Source organism: Myxocyprinus asiaticus, chromosome 6 (genome assembly GCF_019703515.2).
Source record: "Myxocyprinus asiaticus isolate MX2 ecotype Aquarium Trade chromosome 6, UBuf_Myxa_2, whole genome shotgun sequence".
Classification (NCBI taxonomy): domain Eukaryota; kingdom Metazoa; phylum Chordata; class Actinopteri; order Cypriniformes; family Catostomidae; genus Myxocyprinus; species Myxocyprinus asiaticus.
The window spans coordinates 25,632,972-25,656,923 of record NC_059349.1 but is presented as its reverse complement, the minus strand read 5'-3'; the positions used below and the strand labels follow the sequence as shown (position 1 = coordinate 25,656,923).

The following is a 23,952-nucleotide window of genomic DNA, read 5'->3' as shown; positions in this document are numbered from 1 at the left end:
TGACTTTCTTCTGCTGAACACAAAGATTTTTTGAAGAATATCTCTGCTCTGTATGTCCTTTCGATGCAAGTGAATTGTGGCCAGACATTTGATGCTCCAAAAATCACAAAGGCAAAATAAAAAAAATCCATATGGCTCTGGTGGTTTCATATACGTCTTCTGAAGCGATGCAATCACTCTGGGTGAGAAACAGATCAATATTTAAATATGTTTTTACCATAAATCTCCACTATCACTTTTACTTTCAGAATGTAAAAGTGAAAGTGGAGATTTATAGTATTAAAAAAAATATTGATCTGTTTCTCATCATATCGCTTCTGAACACAAAGATTTAACCACTGGGGTCTTATGGATTATATTTATGCTGCCTTTATGTGCTTTTTTGGAGCTTGAAAGGTCTGGTCACCATTCACTTACATTGTATGGACCTACAGAGTTGAGATATTCTTCTAAAAATCTTTGTGTTCTGCAGAAGAAAGAAAGTCATACACATCTGGGATTTCATGAGGGTGAGTAAATGATGAGAGAATTTTCATTTCTGGGTGAACTATTCCTTTGAAAAATTACTTCAGCTTTAAATTTCTTTAATGTTGAAAGTCTTTCATATTTCGTATTCTTGTTAATCATCTTCTTGACGAAACAAGCTCATTGCCATATTTCATGTACATCACTTGCAACTTTTGTTTTAACATATTTATTAAAATGCAAGTCAGTGCAAAATGGTCAGCCTATCTTTTATAAGTCAATATCTTTCATGCAGTTTGGCGTTAGCCCATGCAGAAGGATGGAAATGCATCCCTATAGTGAGAGCAGCTATAATGCATGTCACTTAACTGTAAGGTGCAATGCAAAGGTGTGTCTCAACACAATTACTGGTGAAGCCTCAAGTCTTTTCTGAGGGAGTTTTAGGACTGATGACTAACCATATTAACTGGATGTGTAAAACTATGATGAGCTTGATCACTCCAAAATGACTAACCACTTTGCTGAGTAGTGTATTGAACAGCTAACTTTACAAGTGTCAACATGCACTGTGTGCGAGTCTTCTAAATGCTTTTGAATGACAGTCCTCCCCAGTGCATTCTCCACTGATGTACACACAGCACTCACAGTCACTCATTCATTTCACAGATGAGATCCACAGCTATCATCTACCTAAAGTTGTAAATTCAGTAGTACTATCGAAAATAAGGCATTCTTTTGACATCTATCAGTATTCAAAGTTGGTTCAGATTGTGCAAATGTTTAAAGCAACAGAAAATAACATACATGAATACTGTAAACATCTGAGGTGCGCTCCTATGAACTCGGCTGCAGTCCTATTCAAACATTTGTTCATCCTATGTGGTGTCAGGTTCCTTCTGTCCCTTTGGCAGTAGTGGTTTCTTTAGGCCAATGAAAGCATTTACAATGCACTCTATGCAGAGAAGTTTGTGTTTTCCAGTTGCTAGTAATACTATGTTTTAACTTATACTCAGCTGAGCAAATCCCATGAGTTTAACATCGTCTGGAATTTCAGAGCTGTCCACTCCTGATGCCTAAATGGAACAAAGATAAACATGATGCCAAATGCACAAGCAATACGCGCAACAAAAATATACTTAGCGCCAAAACTCTACTATTATGTATGCTTTCTCTATGCAGTGTGAATGCCTTGTTACAAGGGCGCTGAAAAAAATATGCATATGCATGAACTGTGAAACAGGCCTTATAGTAAAGTAACTTACCAGCTTGAAAGTGACATTTCTGTGGGTTTGAGGATCATCAACAATTTTCTGCAAATTGGCTGCAACTATAACAGTCAAAGCACAAGTAAAAGGCAAATGCTACATTTCCAACTTTTTACTGTCAACTTTAAAGGCATTTGCTAAGAGCAGCAACTTCTTTCATATTAACTCGACACTCACCAATTACTAAGTCTCTCCCATCCACCAGGCCTGCAGACACAAGTTCCTGAGACACTCCATCAGCGGTGTCTGGATAGAGAGGGCATTCAATTATATTGAAATTAAAAAATGTGGTGACCTAGATTAGAATCTGTCAAGTCATTCTAATTTATCTAAAGAGCAGAGTTCCAGTAAACGGCACAAACCTCTCCCTGGCATGAACTCAAATCTGATATCATTTAGCTCTTTCTTTGTATTCCTGATGTAAAACAGAGAAAATAAAATAATTTAAAAGATACGTTAAATTATTGTAAAGCATTTGTCTTGTTCTTTTTTTTATTTGGCTGGCACAGACCTCTTACCAAACCACATTTTATATAACTGTTAATTAATCAAATTTAATCAAACTACACAATGATCACTCTCAGACATTATAGATATTACAGTTTCATTTTTCATTCATTCATTCGTTAATGCATGATTTCCTGTAAAGCTGCTTTGAAACGATGTGTGTTGTGAAAAGCGCTATACAAATAAAAATGACTTGACCATGCCAGCAAAATGAGCCAAATGTAGCACAAAAGGGTGTCTCTTTAACAAGATGCGTGATTGTTCAAATTATCCTTGGTTGTTTGTAATATATAAAAAACATTGTTATAAAATGATAGTTATCAGCAAGTCACTCAATGATGCCAAATACCTTAGTCTTAGGACTAGGCTGATGGTCTTGCCCAAGTCCTGCCCTGTTGCAGTTGGTGCACCAACAGCCTATAGGGACACAATAGCAAGATGTAAGAAGTTAAACCTAAATTATGACCGGAATTCACTAATTAGGTCATTCTCAATGCTGACACTGCTGCCAGATAGAAATGATTCACTACAGTGGAGCTTACCTGGGAGCCTGGACAAGACACCGATATCGTGGAGGTTTCATCTGCAGTTTGTGGCACTTCAGACTGACCTGCAGTTGTTGCCTGCAGGAAGCTTGGCGGATTCCTTGAAAAGATCTTTAAGAACAGCAAACAAGATTTAGTGCACAATACCATATACTCTATAGACTGTCACACTGATTTTCTTCAGAATGGTTTTGGGGTTGATCAAAAGTGCAGTTTTAGGATTTGGGATTTAACTCTCACCTTGGCATTTTGCACAGCTTCCTCTTTGACTCTTGGTGACTAAGAAAAGAGAAACACATATGTTTAGAATTAAATGCTTTCTCAAAAAATACAGACTAGATTGGATAATACTAGATTATAGACTAGATCAGGGCTACTCAACTTTGGAAAGCTCAGGGACTGCAAAGCCCTGCAGCCTTGAATGCCATGCTCTTAATTTTTATAGTAATTTGTATATATGTAAACTATGTATATTTTATACATTATAAAAAAGAGCCACATTCTACCACATTCATTGCAATAAAGAAAACATATATGATCAGTTCTGTCGACACTGTCAAAGCATCTGTTAACTAATAAACATAACAAGTGTTCAACATCACACCAGAGAATCATTCAAAGACAAGTGAGATATATCCAATATTAGCCTCAAAAGAGCATATACAGTATCTCTGGTGAGCTCTTCAAGCAGATTTGAAGATTTGCAGTGATGAGACAATTTCTAATGAGATTGAGAGCGTGCAAGATTGATTGACAGACCATGCGTGTGCACACATACTGTTTCTATAAATGCGCACGTAAACTTGACCACTGCTCTCATGTAACATCAGCTACGCTCAGATATTCTTTGTTTATTTCATTCGTTAAATCTTGTTTAGATCCCTCTCTTACTGCGATTCAGTGACATAGAACTACCATAAATACTCTTCAAAATGGCCACCTCACAACTCAGACACATTTGATAGGCTATTGACAAATCTATTTTTATGATGAAATCATAAAGCGGGCTGCAAAAGATGGCTCGAGGGCCACGTGTTCAGTAGCACTGCACTAGATAGACAATAGTCTTTTCTGTCTGCAGAACCCCAATGACCTAAATTATTTACTGAAGTACCCCCTAAGATTTCAAGTAGCCCAATATTCCATATACCATATGCCACAATATAACGCTATATTAACATTTTCCAAACAAAGCCTTCCACAGTATAAAGTTAGAAAAGCACTAAAATAGCACCAATTCTAGTAACATTAAATGTTTCCCAAAGTCTAAGTGGGATTTTGACTAATTGAAAGAACTAGTCCCCACATAGGTTGTATATTCATTGCAATGGCCATTAAATCTCTTAAACTCTTAAACTCTCATCCTCCACAATATTAATCAGCCGGCAGACTGTGGCTATCCGCTTTGTTATAGCAATCATGAAGCCTTGTTCATTAATCGCGTCAGGGCATCAACGCCAGCGGCAAGCGCAGCTTTGATCTCCACATGAAAAGCGCTTGCAGACAAAAACGTCTCATTCTGCATTTTGGTGATAATAAAGACTTGACGTACTTCTGTGGTAATTAAAATGCGCCTTACTTAATCTGAAAATGTCTTGATTTCTGTCACAAGTTCCATCTAGGCTTGGCGTTAAGAGCTCTTTTCCCCATAACTTTATAACAGACACTGAATCACTACTGTATGTGTTTGTGGTGTGTGCATCAGTGTAATGACTCCGGGCGGACACATCGCAAATGTTCTGCACTTCTGACCAGTGTTTATGCTTGTTTACGCTATTAATTATCAATGCTTTAATTGCGATTAAGAAAAATTAACGCGTATATATAAATAAAATCATAATTCAGATAATTGTTACAGAATTTCCATACAGTCAGGAACATGATAAATTGCATAATTTTTTAACGTTATGTTTTAATATAATTAATCGCACTGAATTAAGGAGTTAAAACAACCACCTTAATTCTGACCTTTCAATAATGAACAATTGTTTTATTTATTTTTTTATCTCAGATCAGAGAAAAGTGATAATTTTGATTATTTGATTGGACCGGTGAGGTGGTTTGTGTAGTGGACGAGTATTCACCCGTAATGCAGACACTGCAGCCTTGCCTTCCTCACTCTCCACGTCTAGCTCATCATCACTCCATTCCCACTCTCCATCCTCAGTCTTATGGAGACGCCCACTGGAGCCCGGAACCCTCCGCACCTGTTTACATACAAACAAATGCACACACACACACAAAAACGAATGAAGCACAACTGCTATACTTTTAATTTCACATCACTTGATGTGAAACATTACAATACATAATAGTCAGTACTTTTGTCACCCACCTTCCTTGCTCTCTCTCCTATTGTTGGTGCTCTCTCCAGCAACTTTTCTTTCAAGTATTCAGTGTTCTGAAGGAATTTCAGGAAATATATTTATTTTATAGCATGCTACATAAAAGCCTGCCCGTGGACAACATAAGTACATATTTGTTATAAAAAACAAGTTATTCCCTAATATTTTATATTTAATAGTAATTTTGCAAAAACCAAAAACAAGGTCAAGCTATTCTAAAAAGGAATTTGAGACACTGAGATATACAAATGTAATATTAGATACAATGTAAAGACAGCATCCTCTGTAGGTTGTAATGCTGCATTGCAATGCTAAACAGGCCTTGCTGTTTATGCAAAGACTACAGTGCCACTGAGCCATTAGGGAAGAAAATTCTGCTGAGCAAGCAGTGCATTCGTTAGAATGTAGACTATATCCCATGAGAAGGAAACAGCCTTTAGAAACCCTAATCCTAAGTATTTGTTACAGAAAACCAGCCATGCTGGACCAGTGATTTGGGAATGTTTAGGCGACAGCTGCTTTAGACAAACTAAATAATAACTGCCAGCAGTCATTACACAAAATAGACTAAACATTTGTGCACCTAGATTACCATTGGGGAAATGGTAACTGTCACTTCTAGTCTCATTCTCTTACCTTGGCTTTTGTAAAGAACTTGTTTTTTAAAAGGTCAACAGCTGCTGGTCTGTTAGAGGACACAGACATATTATTAAGATCAAGAACAAAAAAAATGTATAAGGAACATTGTGGCAACACTGTCATAATCATCAAGTTTACAAATTACAAATCAGTGAACTTCAGAAAACAAACTTTTGTTCAAGTATTGTACTACCGTTTCTCTGGATCCTTCTGGAGGCACAAGGAGATCATCTTCCGAAAGGATTTCCCATACTTTTTGACCATCTCTTTATCTGTAACTCCAGTTTCTAGACAAGGAGGGTCATTCTGCAGGGTTAACATGAGAACCTAAAGCACCAACAAGTGGGAAGAAATGAAGACAACACAAATCATTACTATGGAAGACGCAGTCGACTAACAGAGGCTGAGTGACTTTGAATGATTATTTATGTTTGCATGGTCCATTGCAGTTTCTCTGGAGTATACACAGTGACTTGCAGTTTACCTTCATTGGTGGGTATTTATGATATGGAGCAGCCCCTGTTGCCAGCTCAATAGCTGTAATCCCAAAACTCCAGATATCAGCTTTGAAATCATAACCCCTAACCTATGGATGAGCAAAGGCATTATAATGAACTCATAATACAGACACTCATTTCATGTTTCCACAATATATTAAAGCTGCACTACATAATTTTGTGCTCTCTAGCAACATCTGTGGTTGAAATGTAAAATTGTGGAAGAATACATTAAGTCCATCCTGTTTGGACACGACTGCTCTAGTGGACGAATCTCATGATTTGAGGTTACCTGGACATCGCCTGTGTGATCATGATCAGAGCTGGAGTTATAACGTGCTATTTTCATGTTGATATGATTGTTATACGATTAAACATTTAAAAATAAAATATGACTTGCTTTGATGACGATAAACACTGTTATTTACATATTTTGAATGAATTGTACACTTTTCTGACGTTACACTCAAAGCGCTTTTATTTTTTATTTTTTGGGGACTCTCCTGATTCACCACCAGTTACAAGTATATTTTAATATGATTATTCAAGTGTTTTATCGACTATTAATATTTGTATTGTATTATCAATTTAAGAGGTGAAACTCGTGATACTGCGGATTCAAGTTCAATGTAAGACTTTTATTTTTACATTATTAATCTTGTCGACGTAACGTAAAACGAGACAGTCACATCATGAAGATTATTAAATTATTTTATTAAAGCATAATGTTGACGAAAATATGATGATAATTATACTGCAAGATGTAAACAGAAGAAACATCTTGATAATCTGTAAATAGAAGATATTAGATATGGATTTAATCCATTAATGCAGTGTGTTGGACATTTCTCCGCTTGAGTTGAACTTGCTAACACCGGCAAAATGAACCGCTTTCAAATGGTGTAAATACCTCATTCAAACGCATCCTATTTATACATGAGATTCATCAATATATCCACAACATTTATGAACTTACATCTGCACAACGAAACGAACATGTGAATTCGAACTAAATGATGTGCTTGTCAGAATAATCGTAACTTGAGTTGTGAATACACTGTTTCCGTAAGAAACGCGCTACACAAAATGTAATATCCTTTCACGGAAAATTAATAAGTCTCTAAAGCTTGAAGAATTCAGAGTACAGGCTAACTTCTAAAAAGCAGCTAATACTAAAGTTTATTCATTATTATTTCAGGAGCTCAGGTTTTTCACAACAAAGACAGTAGGCCAATGTACATTTATACTGTATGTTTGAAACATGTTTACATTAGAAAATGTTTATAATTTTTTTTCTAAATACTTGAATATTTGATTAAAGTTTGGTCTGTTACAGTGTGACACTTTTTTGTCCATTTTTCACGTCATCAAGTAAAATATATTATATTCGTTGACTACATTTTATAGTATTTAGGTAAAACTGACTAAAATTAATGAGTACAACATTAAAGGACATTTTTGTCAAAAGACTAAAACTGACTAAAATTAATGAGTACAACATTAAAGGACATTTTTGTCAAAAGACTAAAACTGACTAAAATTAATGAGTACAACATTAAAGGACATTTTTGTCAAAAGACTAAAACTGACTAAAATTAATGAGTACAACATTAAAGGACATTTTTGTCAAAAGACTAAAACTGACTAAAATTAATGAGTACAACATTAAAGGACATTTTTGTCAAAAGACTAAAACTGACTAAAACGAAAAAATGAACATGGCAGTTGATAAAGCAAGTGAAACTGTAGGCCTAATAACATTGTAAACTAAAAACATAAAACGAGCAATAATGGGGATTAAATATACTTTAATAAACATGAAAATAATATGTAAAAGTCAATTTCAGAAGTCATACGTATTAGTAAACATTAGGGCTGGGCGATATGGACCAAAAATCATATCTCGGTATTTTTAGGCTGAATAGCGATACATGATAAATATCTCGGTATTTTCAATGAAGTGGGCTAAATGTTCAGTTGTAAGTCAAAGCCACATGTGAGATGATAAATGAAACATGCAACGTGCTTTGTTTCGGGGCAGAAGACTTTTCGGGCTGCGAAAGCTTCGCGGCGGGGTTACAGAAGCAGCACGAAGTTTAACACACTCATCCTACTGCAGTTTATGTTTGCTCCCTAAAAAATCCCACAAACTGTAAAAACCAGGGAGCATTACTGCTCACTATGTTCCCTTAACGAAAACGTCCTCGTGTCTTCTGAAGTCTCCCAAGTGATTAGATGACGAGCACAAGTGTAAACCTATGAAGTCCAAGCATTATTTTCTCTTTAAAAGAGATGTTGTTTGAAATGTCTTTCATTCATAATTACCATGAAAGTGAAAATATTTAAATATTTAAGTTGTTAAAAGAATGTTTAAAATACGCTCCTTTATATTTATATTTTAAAAAAATTGAATAACATTATGCTTTGTGTTATATTACCCTGGAATTAGTTTTAAACTGAATTACCACAGCTGTGAGGGGGTTTCTTTTACAACTGCTGAGAGAGTGACAGTACATTTGTCATCTCCCATTTTACTGTCTTAATCCACCGCTCTCTATTTTTTTCCTCTTCTTGAAAGTCATTCAAACGTAAGAGTGGATTTTTTCTTTTGCTCTTGGAGCAAATGGGTAAGTGAAAATAATATTTGCAGTGATCTCCCATTCACTCCCCTTCACCGCTGTCGAAGTTTACCCTGCAGACGTTTACTTCCGCTTTCCAAAACCCAGTGTGAAACAAGTCTATAACAATGTACATTTGAATATCTTCAACGAAAATGAATGATAGTGTAATTTACACAGCGATGGTGCTGATTAATAACAGCTGCGCTACAATGCGCGAGCTCGTTAACGTGTCGCGGATGATAAGTGTCCCAATGTTCAGTGGACCAGTGCCCGAATTCGTGTTCACGAGATACTGATTCACGACATAGGCAGCTAGGGGGCTGATTGAGATACATGGTGAGTTTTCTTCGACAGTGTGGACCGGCGCTGTGTCTCCCTCCATTTTGCAGGAGAACTTGTGAGTGAGTGGGGCCGGATTTGCGCGCAGACGCAGACAAGCATCCCTGGCTGCAGCTTGCAGAACGGCTACACGTGTCGCCACACCCATAAGTTAATATATATATATATATAATAAAATAGTATAGCCCAATAATTTGTATTATAGTGCTGTGGCTCCTAAATGATATAAAATTATGTTGTACCTCACGGTTGCAAACAGATGTAGTAGGAGTCTGACTGAGCAGCCTGTTGTTGTTTCAGTCGTGTTGAAAGCGGAGGGCAAAATTACTAATCTTACTATGGAGAAGATTCAACTCTAATGTGGTCGTAGTCAGTGTTGAAATAATTAAGAAAGATCATTTGGATTTTAGCGCTATGATTCATAAGTGACTGTGTTGTACCTCACGTGTCATTTCAAACAAATGTAGTAGGACTTAGTTGCATGGACTGATGAACAAATTGTGTTGACGTGTCTGCTGTTATTCAAATCTGTAAATCAAGAAGTTGTGCAATTTAACAAAGCCTTCATTATAATGCATAGTTAGAGAAATGAATTAATTAATTAATTATAAAATGTTGATTTTTTAATATCACCACAGACTGAAAATAAAAAAAGTGTATCAGTTTTGTAAATTAACTGTAAATTAGACTGCAATTCTCACAAAAGTTATAAAAATGTAATATAAACATATTTTCAAACATCCTAACATTGGGGGACAGAACACAAAAACCCATGTCGTTCGTTCGTTCATTCAATCATTCGTTCATAAGGCATGTGCCTGTATTTCTTCTCGAGAAAAAAAAAAAAAAAAAAATGACTTTTAGTCTCCCGGTTCCTGCTATAACAGCTCATCATCATGTGTGATTATTTTGCATGATTAATAATAGATTCTTTCATTGACCAAGTTTGCTTTTTGCACACCATCTGTATCTGCTTGATCTATTGATTACTCTGCATTTTAGGAATTTTAATTTATGCCATCAACAATAGTAAACAAGAGGCTGATGAACTGATGAAAACTGTTATGCCATTCTTGAGATAGTTGCGGTGCTTTCACTCCTGTTCTATACCAGAATCAGAATGAGCTTTATTGCCAAGTATGCTTACACATACAAGGAATTTGTCTTGGTGACAGAAGCTTCCAGTGCACAAACAATACAACAACAAGACAGAGATAATAAAAAAATAGAATAAAAATAAAAAGCAAATAGAAAATACAAGTATAAGCACAATAAGACAAAAAATATATATACACTGCCATCCAAAAGTTTGGAATAATATACAGATTTTGCTCTTATGGAAAGAAATTTGTTCATTAATTCACCAAAGTGGCATTCAACTGATCACAATGAATGGTCAGGACATTAATAACGTGAAAAATTACTATTACAATTTGAAAAAAATATTAAACTACTTCAAATAGTTCTCATCAAAAAATCCTCGACGTGCAGCAATGACAGCTTTGCAGATCCTTGGCATTCTAGCTGAGAGTTTGTCCAGATACTCAGGTGACATTTCACCCCACGTTTCCTGTAGTCCCTTCTGGCGCTCAATGCTCTGTAGAGCCTGCCAGAAGGCAACAGTTCAAAAAGGTAGTGGGCTGGGTGATTGGGGTCCAGAGTGATTTTTCCAGCCCTTTCTCACTCTGGAATTGTACAGTTCTTGAAGGGAGGGCAGGGGGCAACCAATAATCCTCTCAGCAGTCCGAACTATACTTTGTAGTGTTCTGATGTCCGATTTCGTAGCTGAACCAAACCAGACAGTTACTGAAGTGTAGAGGACAGACTCAATGACTGCGGAGTAGAACTGTATCAGCAGCGCCTGTGGCAGGTTGAACTTCCTCAGCTGGGCCTTTTTCACAATGGAGTTAATGTGGGTCTCCCACTTCAGGTCCTGTGAGATGGTAGTGCCCAGGATCCTGAATGACTCCACTGCTGCCACAATGCTGTTTAGAATGGTGAGGGGGGGTCAATGTTGAGGTGTTCCTCAATAACCTTCCACAATCATTTCCACCTTTTCGAGCGTGTTCAGCTCAAGGTTGTTTTGACTGCACCAGTTAGCCAGCCGTTCAACCTCCATTCTGTATACAGACTCAACGTCATCTTGGATGAGGCCGATGACAGTGGTGTCATCTGCAAACTTCAAGAGCTTGACAGAGGGGTCCTTGGCAGTGCAGTCATTGGATACAGGGAGAAGAGTAGTGGGGAGAGCACACGTCCCTGGGGGGCACCAATGCTGATCGTACATGTGCTGGAAGTGAATTTCCCGTCTCACTAGCTGCTGCCTGTCCGTAAGAAAGCTGGTGATCCACTGACAGATAGACGCGGGAACAGAGAGTTGGTGTAATTTAGTCCGGAGTATAGCTGGGATGATGGTGTTGAAAGCTGAACTGAAGTCCACAAATAGGATCCTTGCATATGTCTGTGGTCTGTCCAGATGTTGCAGAATATGATGCAATTCCATGTAGACCTGTTTGCTCGATAAGCAAAGTGATGGGGATCTAGAAAAGGTCCAGTGATGTCCTTCAGGTGGGCCAACACCAGTCACTCAAATTACTTCATGACAACAGATGTCAGAGCGATGGGTCTGTTGGAATTAAGTCCTGTGATTTTGGGTTTCTTTGGGACAGGAATGATGGTGGAGCATTTGAAGCAGCAGGGAACTTCACACTGCTCCAGTGATCTGTTGAAGATCTGTGTGAAGATGGGGGCCAGCTGGTCAGCACAGGATTTTAGACAAGTGGGTGAAACACTGTCTGGGACCTGTGCTTTCCTTGTCTTTAGTTTCCAGAAGACACAGCACACCTCCTCTTCACAGATCTTAAGTGCAGATTGAGTAGCAGGAGGGGGGGTTGCAGGAGGTGTTGATGTTTGTGTGAAGTGAAGGTCAAAGCAGGTGTGGGGTGTGAGACTGGGCCTTCCAAATCTACAGTAAAATACATTCAAGTCATCAGCCAGTTGTTGGTTCCCTACAGGGGATGGTGTCTTGAAGTTACAGGCCTCTCCACACTGATGCAGGGTCGTTAGCTGAAAACTTGTTTTCAGCTTATCAGAGTAGCTTATTTTAGCCACTCTGATTTCCTTATTCAGTGTTTCTGGCCTGATTGTACAAGATTTTATCCCCACTTCTGTAAGCATCCTTTTGGCCTGATGAAGCTGCCTGAGTTTTGCTGTAAACCATGGTTTGTCATTGCTGTGTGTTAAATAAGTCCTAGTAAGAATGCACATGTCCTCACCGAAACTGATATATGATGTCACAGTATCTGTGAGCTCGTCCAGATTGGTGTCTGCAGCCTCAAATACACTCCAATCAGTGCAGTCAAAGCAGGTTTGTAGTTCCAGCCCTGCTTTATTAGTCCAACTGTTTACAGACTTTACTACAGGTTTAGCTGATTTTAGTGTCCGCCTGTAGGTTGGAAGAAGATGAACCAGACAGTGATCAGATAGTCCCAAAGCTGCTCTAGGGATATGCACAAAGCGATATGCATCCTTTATTGTTGTGTAGCAATGATCCAATGTATTTCTGTCTCTGGTGGGGCATGTAATGTGCTGTCTGTATTTTGGCAGTTCATGGGTGAGGTTAGCTTTATTAAAATTTTCCAGAATAATAATAAGTGAGTCCGGGTATTTTTGTTCCGTGTCTGTGATCTGATCAGCCAGCTGTTGCAGCGCTGTATTCACACACGCTTGTGGAGGAATATAAACACTCACCAGAATAAATGAGGAAAACTCCCGTGGCGAGTAGAAAGGCTTACAGTTGATAAAGAGTGCTTCCAAATTAGGACAGCATATCTTCTTTAATGTTGTTACATCTGTACACCAACTTTTATTGATGCAAAAGCAAGTTCCACCTCCTCTCGTTTTCCCCGTTAACTCCAAAATGTGATTTGCTCTGAACAGCTGAAAGCCCGGCAGATTTAATGCGCTGTCCGTAATGGCTTCACTCAGCCAGGTTTCTGTGAAGCACAAGGCAGCAGAGTTTGAAAAGACCTTGTTTGTATGGGTGAGGAGATGTAGTTTGTCCTTTTTGTTAGGGAGAGAGTGGAGATTCGCTAGATGAATACTCGGCAGCGCTGTTCGAAAGCTCGCTTCCCTCGCCTGCATCACATAGTGCGCTTAAACAACACAGCTGCGCCACCAGCTAAAAATACTGATTCATATAAATTTCTTTGAAGGATTGTAAATGATTATCTCTCCTCCTCGCTCCAAAAATGTGTGCTCCGTTATCTTGTCAGCCTAAAAATTACTTTCTAATTGACATGCACACTGAAACCAATGTCAGTCAATAAATAGTCCGTTACAGTGGAAATGAAGGAATATTGCATGAGGCATACAGGCTATAACTGTTAATACTGTACTGGCATACTGGCATGAGCAAACACAAAAAACACATATACATGATTTTCAGTTGGCATTTATTAAAGAAAATTTTCACATCAGTTTTTGCCTTTATAAATCCCAATTTTTTTCCTCACTTTTAACAGGATAAAATCCATGGAATTTAGGACTGAATAACACATACAAGTAAGCACCATAATCAAATGGTTTGGCTCAACTATACAATATTTCTCAAACAATAACACACCAGCAACGACGACCACATCTCCAGTCATTCGAGAGGTCCTTCTCAGGAGAGTGGGGGCGGGTTGCACCCAGCCCTAGTAAACAAGCACAGTAACTTCCCCTGACAACGGATTGCGATCGGTGAACACACGAGTAAAAAGCATTACCCCTACCAGACAACATACTGTATCCAATTCCAAGCACATAGATAACAGATAAACATCCATCCAGACTGCAGCAATGCCAACCTGAACTGTGTGATTGTGACTGACTGAACTGAACAGCGTCCTCAGCTGGAATACGTGACAGCCAGTACTTCTTTCCTGTGTTTACGGACATGACGTCATGACGCAAAGAGAAATGACATAAGCCAGCAATTTTGCACCAAATCTGACCCAACAGCAAAAAATACAAATTATTTTTATAGGCTTACCGAAATGAACATTGTTCAGAACATTGTTTTGAACACTCATTGTTTATGTACTCAATCAATAATGGCAATTTGTTCATTTTTAACCAAAAAAATCTTACATAGTGCAGCTTTAAGATACAAGTGAAATATTTGTTTAACTGGTCAACACTAACCTGCTCCATCACCTCTGGGGCCATCCAGCAGGGAGTTCCAACAAATGTCTTCCTCACTTTGTTCCTAGTCATGTCTCCCCCAGTGGCTAAAAAGGCACTAACACCAAAGTCTTTGGAAAAAGGAGACAATAAATCAATCAATCTTCTTACCCAAATCAATGCAATTTGTATACTATATTCTTTTCTGCATACTGCAGCCAGCAACATAAACAACATTAAATGGAACAATTCACCCAAAAATAAAAATTCTGTCATCCTTAGCCTAATGTTGTTCTAAACTCATATGAATTTCTTTCTTCCATGGAGCACAAAAGGAGATTTAGATAGACTGGCAATCTCGGTCACCATTCGCTTTCATTGGATATTTTTTCCATACAATGACAGTGAATGAACATCACCTTTTGTGTTCCAATGAAGAAAAGGTTATACAGGTTTGGAACTACAAGAGGGTGAGTAAATGAAATAATTTTCACTATCCCCTTTTAAAACAATTCTACTGTGTATTGAGATAAGATTGTTCTTTATAAGCTTGAAATAATTCATTAAATATTTCACAATCTCTATATTCTTAGAGATAATTCATCCAAAAATGAAAATTCGCATTTACTCACTCTCATGCTATCCCAGATGTGTATGACTTTCTTTCTTCTGCTGAACATGAATTAAGATTTTTAGAAGAATATCTCAGTTGTGTAGGTCAACACAATGCCAGTGAATGGTGGCCAGAACTCTGAAGGTCCAAAAAGAACAAAGGCAGCACAAAAGTAATCCAAAATACTCCAGTGGTTTAATCCATATCCTCAGAAGCGATTTGATAGGTGTGGGTGAGAAACAGATCAATACTGAAGTCCTTTTTTACTATCAATCTTCACTTTCACATTCTTTTGTTTTTAATGATTCGCATTCTTTGTGCATATCGCCACCACCTGGGCTGGGAGAATTTATGGTAAAAAAAAAAAAAGACTTAAATATTGATTTTTTTCCTTCTCACCCACACCTATTATATCGATTATAAAGATATGGATTAAACTGCTGGAGTAGTATGAATTACTTATGTTTCCTTTATGTGATTTTTGAGTCTTCAGAGGTCTGATCACCATTCACTTCCATTATATGGACCTACAGAGTGGAGATATTTTCTAAAAAAAAATCTTTGTTTGTGTTCAGTAGAAGAAAGTCATACACATCTGGGATGGCATGAGGGTGAGTAAATGACCAAAGACTTTGAATTTTCGGGTGAACTATCCCTTTAATTGACATTGTGTATCAAACTATTTAATCATAAAGATCAGAATAAGGTTGTAATAAGATGCACTGAGAGCAAAATTCCACCTGCAATTTGTACAGAGCCATCCTCTCCTAAAAGAATATTTCCAGCCTTAACATCCCTGTTCAAAGAAAAGCCCATATCAGTGTAATGACACAGCAAACAAGAGCTCAAAAAATTAAAGACCACATGAAATTGCTTAACGAATGCATTACTTTCCTTAGCTGACATATTTCCTTTTTAAACAGGAAGTTTGGATGGGACATATCGAAGACCCCATCCATATTTCTTAATATCCAACAGTACATTTACGTCACAGCCATTTACCATAATTTGCAATACTTGCTTGGCACTTGCAAGTTGGCTATATGGAGAGGGAGAATCCAAAAAGCATTTGATTGGACAAATTTGTGTAGTGCAAGATGAGTCCTCAAAATGAATGTTACATTTTACTCTGAGAAAGACTATACATTTTAAAAGCGCATCTCTGCTAAAGGTTATTTTTGTCAACTTTCAGGAGTACACTAGAAAAGAGATGTCTTCAAAGATAACAGATATGGATTAAAAGCAACAAAGCTCCAATTTCAATTTCATGGGGTCTTTAAGAATGGAAAATGAAGCTACACCTACACATATGCCATTATACACGACACCAAACAAGGTTGTGGTGAGAGCATATCTGTATACCTGTGAATCTGACCATTTTTGTGCAGATAATCCAGACCCTCTAGCACCTCTTTTAGTATGGTGGCAATGCTGGCCTCATCCATCACACCCGATTTGTGCTCCCCTTTGGAAATGATGTACTTAATAAAATCAAGAACTGAGCCTGTAAACAGAGATGAGTGGAAGGATGTTGTATTACATGATGCTTTATCCTAATACCCTTTTTGATATCCTCCTCAAGACATGCATTCAATATGTTGTATAATCGATGAAGAAACTGACCACCACTGAGCAACTTCATGACAAGCCAAAGCTCATCCTTAACCACAAAGGAGGTGTAATAAGACACAATATTTGGGTGATGGCACTGGCTCATTGCCTGAATCTCTTTCTAAAAAAAGAATGAAAGAAATGTTAGGAAGTTAAGGTTTGCACCCAAACAGCAGTTTTTGAAAAGCAACATTGGCAAGTAATTGCAAACAAAAGGCCCATCCAGATCACCCATGACTGCTCAAACAGGAACTTCAGCAGTAGTGTAGTCTAGGGCATATGCCGTATGCCCGCTTATCTTTCTTAGGATTTTGCGTATGTCCACCTGAAATAAGTGATGATATGTATGGCCGCCCGAGAATAACGAGTAGATATTTGACCCAGAACTTTTTCAATCTACTAACGCGATGCCGCAGCACAGTTGAGTGAATTGTGTGTGTGTGTGTGTGTATATATATATATATTATATACACACACTACCGGTCAAAACTTTTGAAACACTTGACCGAAATGTTTCTCATGATCTTAAAAATCTTTTGATCTGAAGGCGTATGCTTAAATGTTTGAAATTACTTTTGTAGACAAAAATATAATTGTGCCACCATATTAATTTATTTCATTATAAAACTAAAATGTAATTAAAAAAAAATAAAATAAAAAAAACGTTTTTGAAATTGATGACTTGAAGAAAAGCAGCCAATTAGTGCCCAACATAGATGGGAACTCCTTCAATACTGTTTAAAAAGCATCCCAGGGTGATACCTCAAGAAGTTGGTTGAGAAAATGTCAAGAGTACATGTCTGCAAATTCTAGGCAAAGGGTGACTACTTTGAAGATGCTAAAATATAACACAGTTTTGATTTATTTTGAATTTTGTTTAGTCACAACATAATTCCCATTGTTCCATTTATGTTATTCCATAGTTTTGATGACTTTACTATTATTCTAAAATGTGAAGAAAAAAAACATATAATAAAGAATAAGTGTTTCAAAACTTTTGACCACTAGTGTGTGTGTGTGTGTATGTATGTATGTGTGTATATATATATATATATATTTAAAGTGTACAGAGAGTCTCTCTATACACGCACGGAGCTAACTTATGCAATTAAACTTTGTGAAAATACGGCATGTTATTGCACCCCTGCTAGTTTTTGATGCTCTTTTTTTTTTTGCCTTTTACTGCTGTCAGTGGTGCCTTTTTCTCGTAATATCAAATAATTTCAATTTATATTTCTAAGTAGGAAAACAATTTCACTATACACAAAAAAGCACAATGGTACACAAATAAAACAAATAACCATAAATTTTTATGTAGGCTATATATGGTAATACAAGACGTGTTAATGTGAATATTACTACACTCATATTAGCTACAATGCTTAACAGTTTATTGCGTATTATGAATTAGTTTATTAGTTAGAGTAATAATAAAATATTAACAAATTTCATAGTAGCCTAATAAAAGGAACATTAATGACACCTATTAATTTAAACACATATTTAACATCAAGTTACCATACCATGGTATACCCATATATACATTTTGTAAGTTTATGTGGGACTATAATTACAACAGTCATTTTCTTTTTTTTCTTTTCTTTTTTTTTTTTTATGGAAAAAATTAATTTCATACACATTTTACACATGTACTGTATATAAAGGCAAATTAATTTTAAAGATCGGGTGCATGGGGGGGATTTTTGATGCCACAAAACTTCAACAGATGAATGCAGAGACATTCAGTGATAAATAATAAACAATATATATATTTGAATGCTAACTGCATTTATTTCCAAAAATACTTTAAATCTGTACACAAGGTACACACACCTTTAGACCAATGAATTTCCATGATTTATTTAGACTTTCTCGATTACTGGATAACGTTTTTTAAAAATGATGGAGATTACATTCAAAAAGCGGAGCATAACTGCAAAAATATATACTGAATCCAGAATGTTTCATGACTTTTTTTTTCGATGACCGTGGGAACCCTGTGTACACCAAAACCCATCTTAAATCTAGAATAAATTGTTAAAAATAATAAAAGCCACACTAATCAAACCTAATTATAAAAAAAGCAACAGCAGTTAGCCAGTCCTCTCTCAGAGGATATTCTGACTCAGATATATAGTGTAATCACGGACCAGAACAGTCATTCCTTGTGTCTGTGCCAGTTTAATCCTCCTCTGATTGAAAGACATGTAGTTGCCTTGCACATGACCCAAGTTACGTCATGACCCGGTCACTTGGCAAAAAGATCATTAACCGGGGTAAACAAGGCAGACCCTGAATCAGATGTGCATTGCATAATCTCTAAAATTGCAGTCTGCAGCAGTCCACATAGCAACCTTTAACATCATGGCAAACTGCTGTTTCCAATGGCAGCTAAAATATATTTAACCAGACTTACAGCAGACAGACGTCACAATTTGCTCCTAGATTGTTCCAACTATACGAGCTCTGCTTTGCTTCAAATAGGCCTTCAAATAGCCTGATAAACTCAGCGTAAAGCATAATAATAACGTTTAGACTGAGGAGAGATGTTGTGAATAAACAGACTATTAAGAAAATGTATGGATTGTCTATATTTTCCAAGTGATCGCTGGTATTTTTATAGGTTTGTTGTCTGTATACTTGAACAGTTGTACATCTGTCACTGAGCCTGTCATTTGTTTCAGACTGCATATTCAATACAAATCATACTTTCTGGCTCACTCCATCAAGACAGGTAAGAGGATTAGACAATTGGAAGAAAACAAAAAAAAAAGAATAATAATTAAAGGCATATCAATAGCTGCGTTTCCACTATCGGGCCAAATGAGGGCATGCTAGTACGTGCCAGGGAAAGTTGCGTTTCCACTGTCACTTCATCGTGCCTCCTCAGGGCTTCCACGGGGTCAACAGCCATGTGCCTTTGGCCCGCCGATTACTTTTATTGGTCTCAAGAAGGCCACCATTGTTCATTTCAAGGGCTAGATAGTCTCCAGAGTCTGATACCTCAGCTTGAGCTTCCCTCTTGCTTGTGAAAAGGGCACGGTGTGTGACGTTGACACCAGGGTGGCGTTTTAAGGGCAACGCTGTGGGGCTATTAGACCGATGGTGGGAATGCAGATAGATTTTGGTCTCGTGGCTCGAAGCTATTGGCCCCGGCTGACCAGTTGATTGCCCTGGCTCGCACTGGCCCAATAGTGGAAACATGACTAAAGCGTCACAGATGTGAATGGCTTACAGACTGCTGATCAGTCCAATAATTTACATTTCTTAGGCTGAAGTACCTTACTCTTCAATGAGACCTAGACTCTGAAATACCCCTGGGACAGCATATTATCTTTCTTAAGAGCGCCAGACAACTAAACTACCATCCATAAATAACTGGTTTAAGCAGTTGCTCCACCCTAATCAAATATCTTTCGGTGGGGTGTCTTTTTTTATGACCAGTAAGCAAAACATTACCAGGAGCTCATCCATGCTGGTCTGGCATTTCTCAAGATTGATGCGTTTAATGGCCACTTTCTCCTTCCTGGGTTTGCAATAAGCTGCCTGGACCACAGCTGTTGCTCCGCTCCCTATTTAATACAAGAGGACAAGATTCAAAAATAAAACTTTTATCTAATTTAAATTACAGTTGATATAGGCTAGAAAAATAACAATGAGAGATAAAAATACACAAAATAGGGATCAACATTTTTTAAATGGATAGTTCACCCAAAAATGAAAATTCTCTCATCATTTCTCAGATGTGTATAACCTTCTTTCTTCTGCTGAACACAAACAAAGGTTTTTAGAAGAATATTTCAGCTTTGTAGGTCTTTTCAATGCAAGTGAATGGTGGCCAGAACTTTCAAGCTCCAAAAATCACATAAAGGCAAAATAAAAGTAATCCATATGATTTAGGGCTGGGCGACAGGACGATGTAATCGGATATCAACAATGACTTACAAAGATCCCGATGCCGATTGCGAACAGATGATGATCGACTATATCGGGAAATGGCAAAACCATGAATCTGGGAAGTCACCAAATATATTAAACAGTGGCCAGGGTGTGAACCTAACACCTGCCACCTGCCAAATGCGACGAGGCTGAAACAAGTTCGCAAGTTCCTCACCCAAATGTATTTCATGCGTGGGTAATTTTGCTCCTCTACCTGCAACAGGCGGGCGACTTATCGCCCAGCCCTAATATGACTCCAGTGGTTACATCTATGTCTTTCTAAAGCGATGCAATCACTTTGGGTGAGAAACAGATCACTATTTCAATCATTTTTTACTATGAACCTCAACTTTCACTTTCAGAATGTGAAACAATGTGAATGTGAAAGTGGAGATTTATACTAAAAAGGACTATTTATCTGTTTCTTACTACACCTATTAAATCTATTCTGAAGACAAAGGTTTAACCACTGGAGTCATATGGATTACTTTTATTCTGCCTTTATGTGATTTTTGGAGCTTGAAAGGTCTGGTCACCATTCACTTGCATTGTATGGACCGACTGTGCTGAAATAATCTTCCAAAAATCTTCATTTGTGTTCAGCAGAAGAAAGATGAGTTTTGGGTGAACTATCCCTTTAAGAACATCATGAAAAAGAGGTAAAATAACAGACACAGGAGGACATAGCTTCCACAATATATAGATTAAAGATGTTTGGGCATTTGTTTATCATCTGTAATATTTAAGGATTAGGGCATCTAAAAAATGAAAATTCTCTTCATTTACTCACCTTTATGCTGTTCCAAACCTGTAGCACTTTTTTTCTTCGGTGGAACATAAAAGGAGATGTTATGCAGAATGTTAAACTGAGTCACCATTCACTTTCATTTTAATTTGCCTCTCTTTTTTCCAAACAACAAAAGTAAATGGTGACTGAAGCTATCATTCTGCCAAACATCTTTTCTGCACAAATAACTTCTTTGTTTGCAACAATATGAGGGTGAGTAATGTCGGCAGGATTTTCATTTTTGGATGGAATATTCCCTAATGCTCAAACACCCAATTTTAGAAGGTTGATATAAAATTTAACTGACGCCTTAAAATGCCTCAGACAATTCCAAATGTCCAAAGAAAAAGAACCGCCTTGCATTCATATTCACATTCTCTTTCCTTTTGCTTGATGACAACTTCCTTTGTCAAAAGGGGCTGATAAATCAAACACAGAAGTCCTGGGACATCACAGCCAGCTCATGACTGTTAATGTGGTTACTCAAAGCGCCCCCACAACATAGATGTCACCTTCTAGACAACAGCTTATTTGCATAAACGTTACTTGATTACTTGTGCTGTTTGACTCTAGAGAAATGTAGGCTGAGTTTCAGTCTGCCTTGGACAGGCAGCAAAGGCTGTCAGTGTGCTACTAGCCAGCCACACAAGTTTTCAATTGTAATGGTTCTTTAAGCACTAAACCATACATATGTCATCTACACCACATTTTTAAATCCCAAAATGAACCAATAAGTCTATCAGCCATTGTGTTGCAGCATTACAGCCTGCTGGCATGACGGGTGCTGAGTTAGCATGGCGAGCGCCCTAAACACAGACTGAACATCTTTCAGGCGCTATGACTCAATTACTAATGGAGATCTGAAATAACAAAGACCATTTGGGCTCCAGAGATGTTAAGACCGATGTCTTATTTGTCATCTTTTCATAATTCATGTATTCTAAACGTGGATGTGTGGATAGAGTAAGCTCACCGATCACCTCCTGTAGCTCATAGTCATCCTTGTTGATAGACCAAGGTTGAGAGCTCGGGTCCTCGGACATGACTGTAGTCAGATAACGTCTGCCGTATGTTACGATGCACAGTTGCACAGCTGCCCGCCTATTCCGATCGATTCGATCCGATCCGATCCGAAAACGAACGGTCGGCTGTTATGTTCGCTGTACTTATGTTGATCTTGCGGATCCCTCTCAAGTCTCAACTGCCAACCATTGCCAGTAGAGATGGTGACCCCGACCCCGCCCCCGCCTTCAGGCGGAAAACGCTCTTCCTCGTGTTAAAATCTTGGAGGCGACCGAAATTGTGCGGCGTTACGCCACCTACCGGTCATGAGGTTGAATTGTTTTTTATTGCCACAACATCAAATACAACAGGATAAAAAATTGTTAGGCACTATTGTTAATAGCTTGTAGTGTAGTAACAATTTTTTTAAAGGGTAGCTTCAACTCATAATTTCTCAGGAACAGAATAAGTAAATACGTTGAATTTATACATCATACAATTATTGATATTATTGTTTAAATTAGTTATATTATGTATATGCTCATTTTTATGAACTATAGATTATATTCTGAATATAATGCCCAGTCCTTATCCACCTGCGACTCAGCTTTACTTGTTGTCTACTGAACTATTTTTCTAATTATTTATTTGTATAGGGACAGCAAAAAAAAAAAAAAAAAGATGCATTGTACATAGAGATTATAGCACATGCTAATCAGGTACTTAGATATACTTTTTTTTTTTTTTACCTAGAATAAAATAAAATAAATAAATAAAAACAATCAAAAGTAAAACAAGTATTTGACCACTGAAGAGAAAATATTAACTATGAAAGTTAATATTTATTGTATCAAATATTACCTATATGAGACTCATTTATATGGCTTAAAAAATAACAACATGAATGGGCTGCATTTATAGGATGAACTTATTTGAATTTGTAGTACTTTTACTTTTAGATAATTAAGTATTTTTAAAACCAGGTACTTTTGTCTTTTACTTAAGTAATATTTAAATGGATGACTTCTACATTTACTTAAGTAATACATTTGTGTGGTATCTGCACTTTTACTTGGTAAGTATGGAAATTGGCTACTTTTTCCACCACTGACAAATAAACGAGATCATACACAAAACAGCCATAGTGTCCAAAGCATCCATTCATTTATCAGATATTCTATATTCATCCAAAACATTACAAGTTTTCTTTGCTTTTTATTGACAGTGTTCTCCAAACAGGTGCTTCACCGTATGTACTTCTATGTAGTCCCAAAATTTCCCAAAATTATTGAATGTTAATAAAATTAAATAAAATTAGAATAATACATACATATATCAAAATTCAAAATCATTCAGCCTGAATACAATATTAGTTTTCATTATAATACAATTATTTTTCATATATATATATATATATATATATATATATATATATATATATATATATATATATATATATATATATACACACACAATTACAAAAAAGATGGACATTAGATTATTTTTCTAATGAACAAAAATCACAGGAATAATCAATTTCTAATTAAAATCAGTCTAATATACTTTTAGCTGGATGTATACGATGTAACATTTTAAATGTGACCTCTTTTA

The 23,952-nt window shown here is 37.0% G+C and overlaps 1 protein-coding gene across 1 annotated transcript; it reads right to left on the bottom strand.

The window, feature by feature from the left end:
* Nucleotides 1-499: 499 nt before the first annotated feature.
* Nucleotides 500-22,573, bottom strand: LOC127442841 (serine/threonine-protein kinase OSR1-like). The gene is made up of 18 exons (XM_051701070.1): nucleotides 22,313-22,573; nucleotides 20,073-20,185; nucleotides 16,626-16,734; nucleotides 16,365-16,506; nucleotides 15,743-15,798; nucleotides 14,411-14,520; nucleotides 6,251-6,352; nucleotides 5,960-6,093; nucleotides 5,764-5,812; nucleotides 5,118-5,183; nucleotides 4,867-4,989; nucleotides 3,023-3,061; nucleotides 2,780-2,893; nucleotides 2,587-2,654; nucleotides 2,093-2,145; nucleotides 1,908-1,976; nucleotides 1,728-1,792; nucleotides 500-1,538 (listed from the first exon to the last, which is right to left on the bottom strand). The coding sequence occupies exons 1-18, from the start codon at nucleotides 22,380-22,382 to the stop codon at nucleotides 1,464-1,466; spliced, it is 1,557 nt and encodes a 518-aa protein (XP_051557030.1). The 5' UTR covers nucleotides 22,383-22,573; the 3' UTR covers nucleotides 500-1,463.
* Nucleotides 22,574-23,952: the final 1,379 nt, after the last annotated feature.

Coding starts and splice junctions, on each gene's coding strand:
- LOC127442841 (XM_051701070.1), bottom strand. CDS start 22,382: ATGTCCGAGGACCCGAGCTCTCAACCTTGGTCTATCAACAAGGATGAC. Junction 6,094..6,250: donor ATAAATACCCACCAATGAAG/GTAAACTGCAAG, acceptor TTGGTGCTTTAG/GTTCTCATGTTAACCCTGCA. Junction 2,655..2,779: donor TGTCTTGTCCAGGCTCCCAG/GTAAGCTCCACT, acceptor GTGTCCCTATAG/GCTGTTGGTGCACCAACTGC.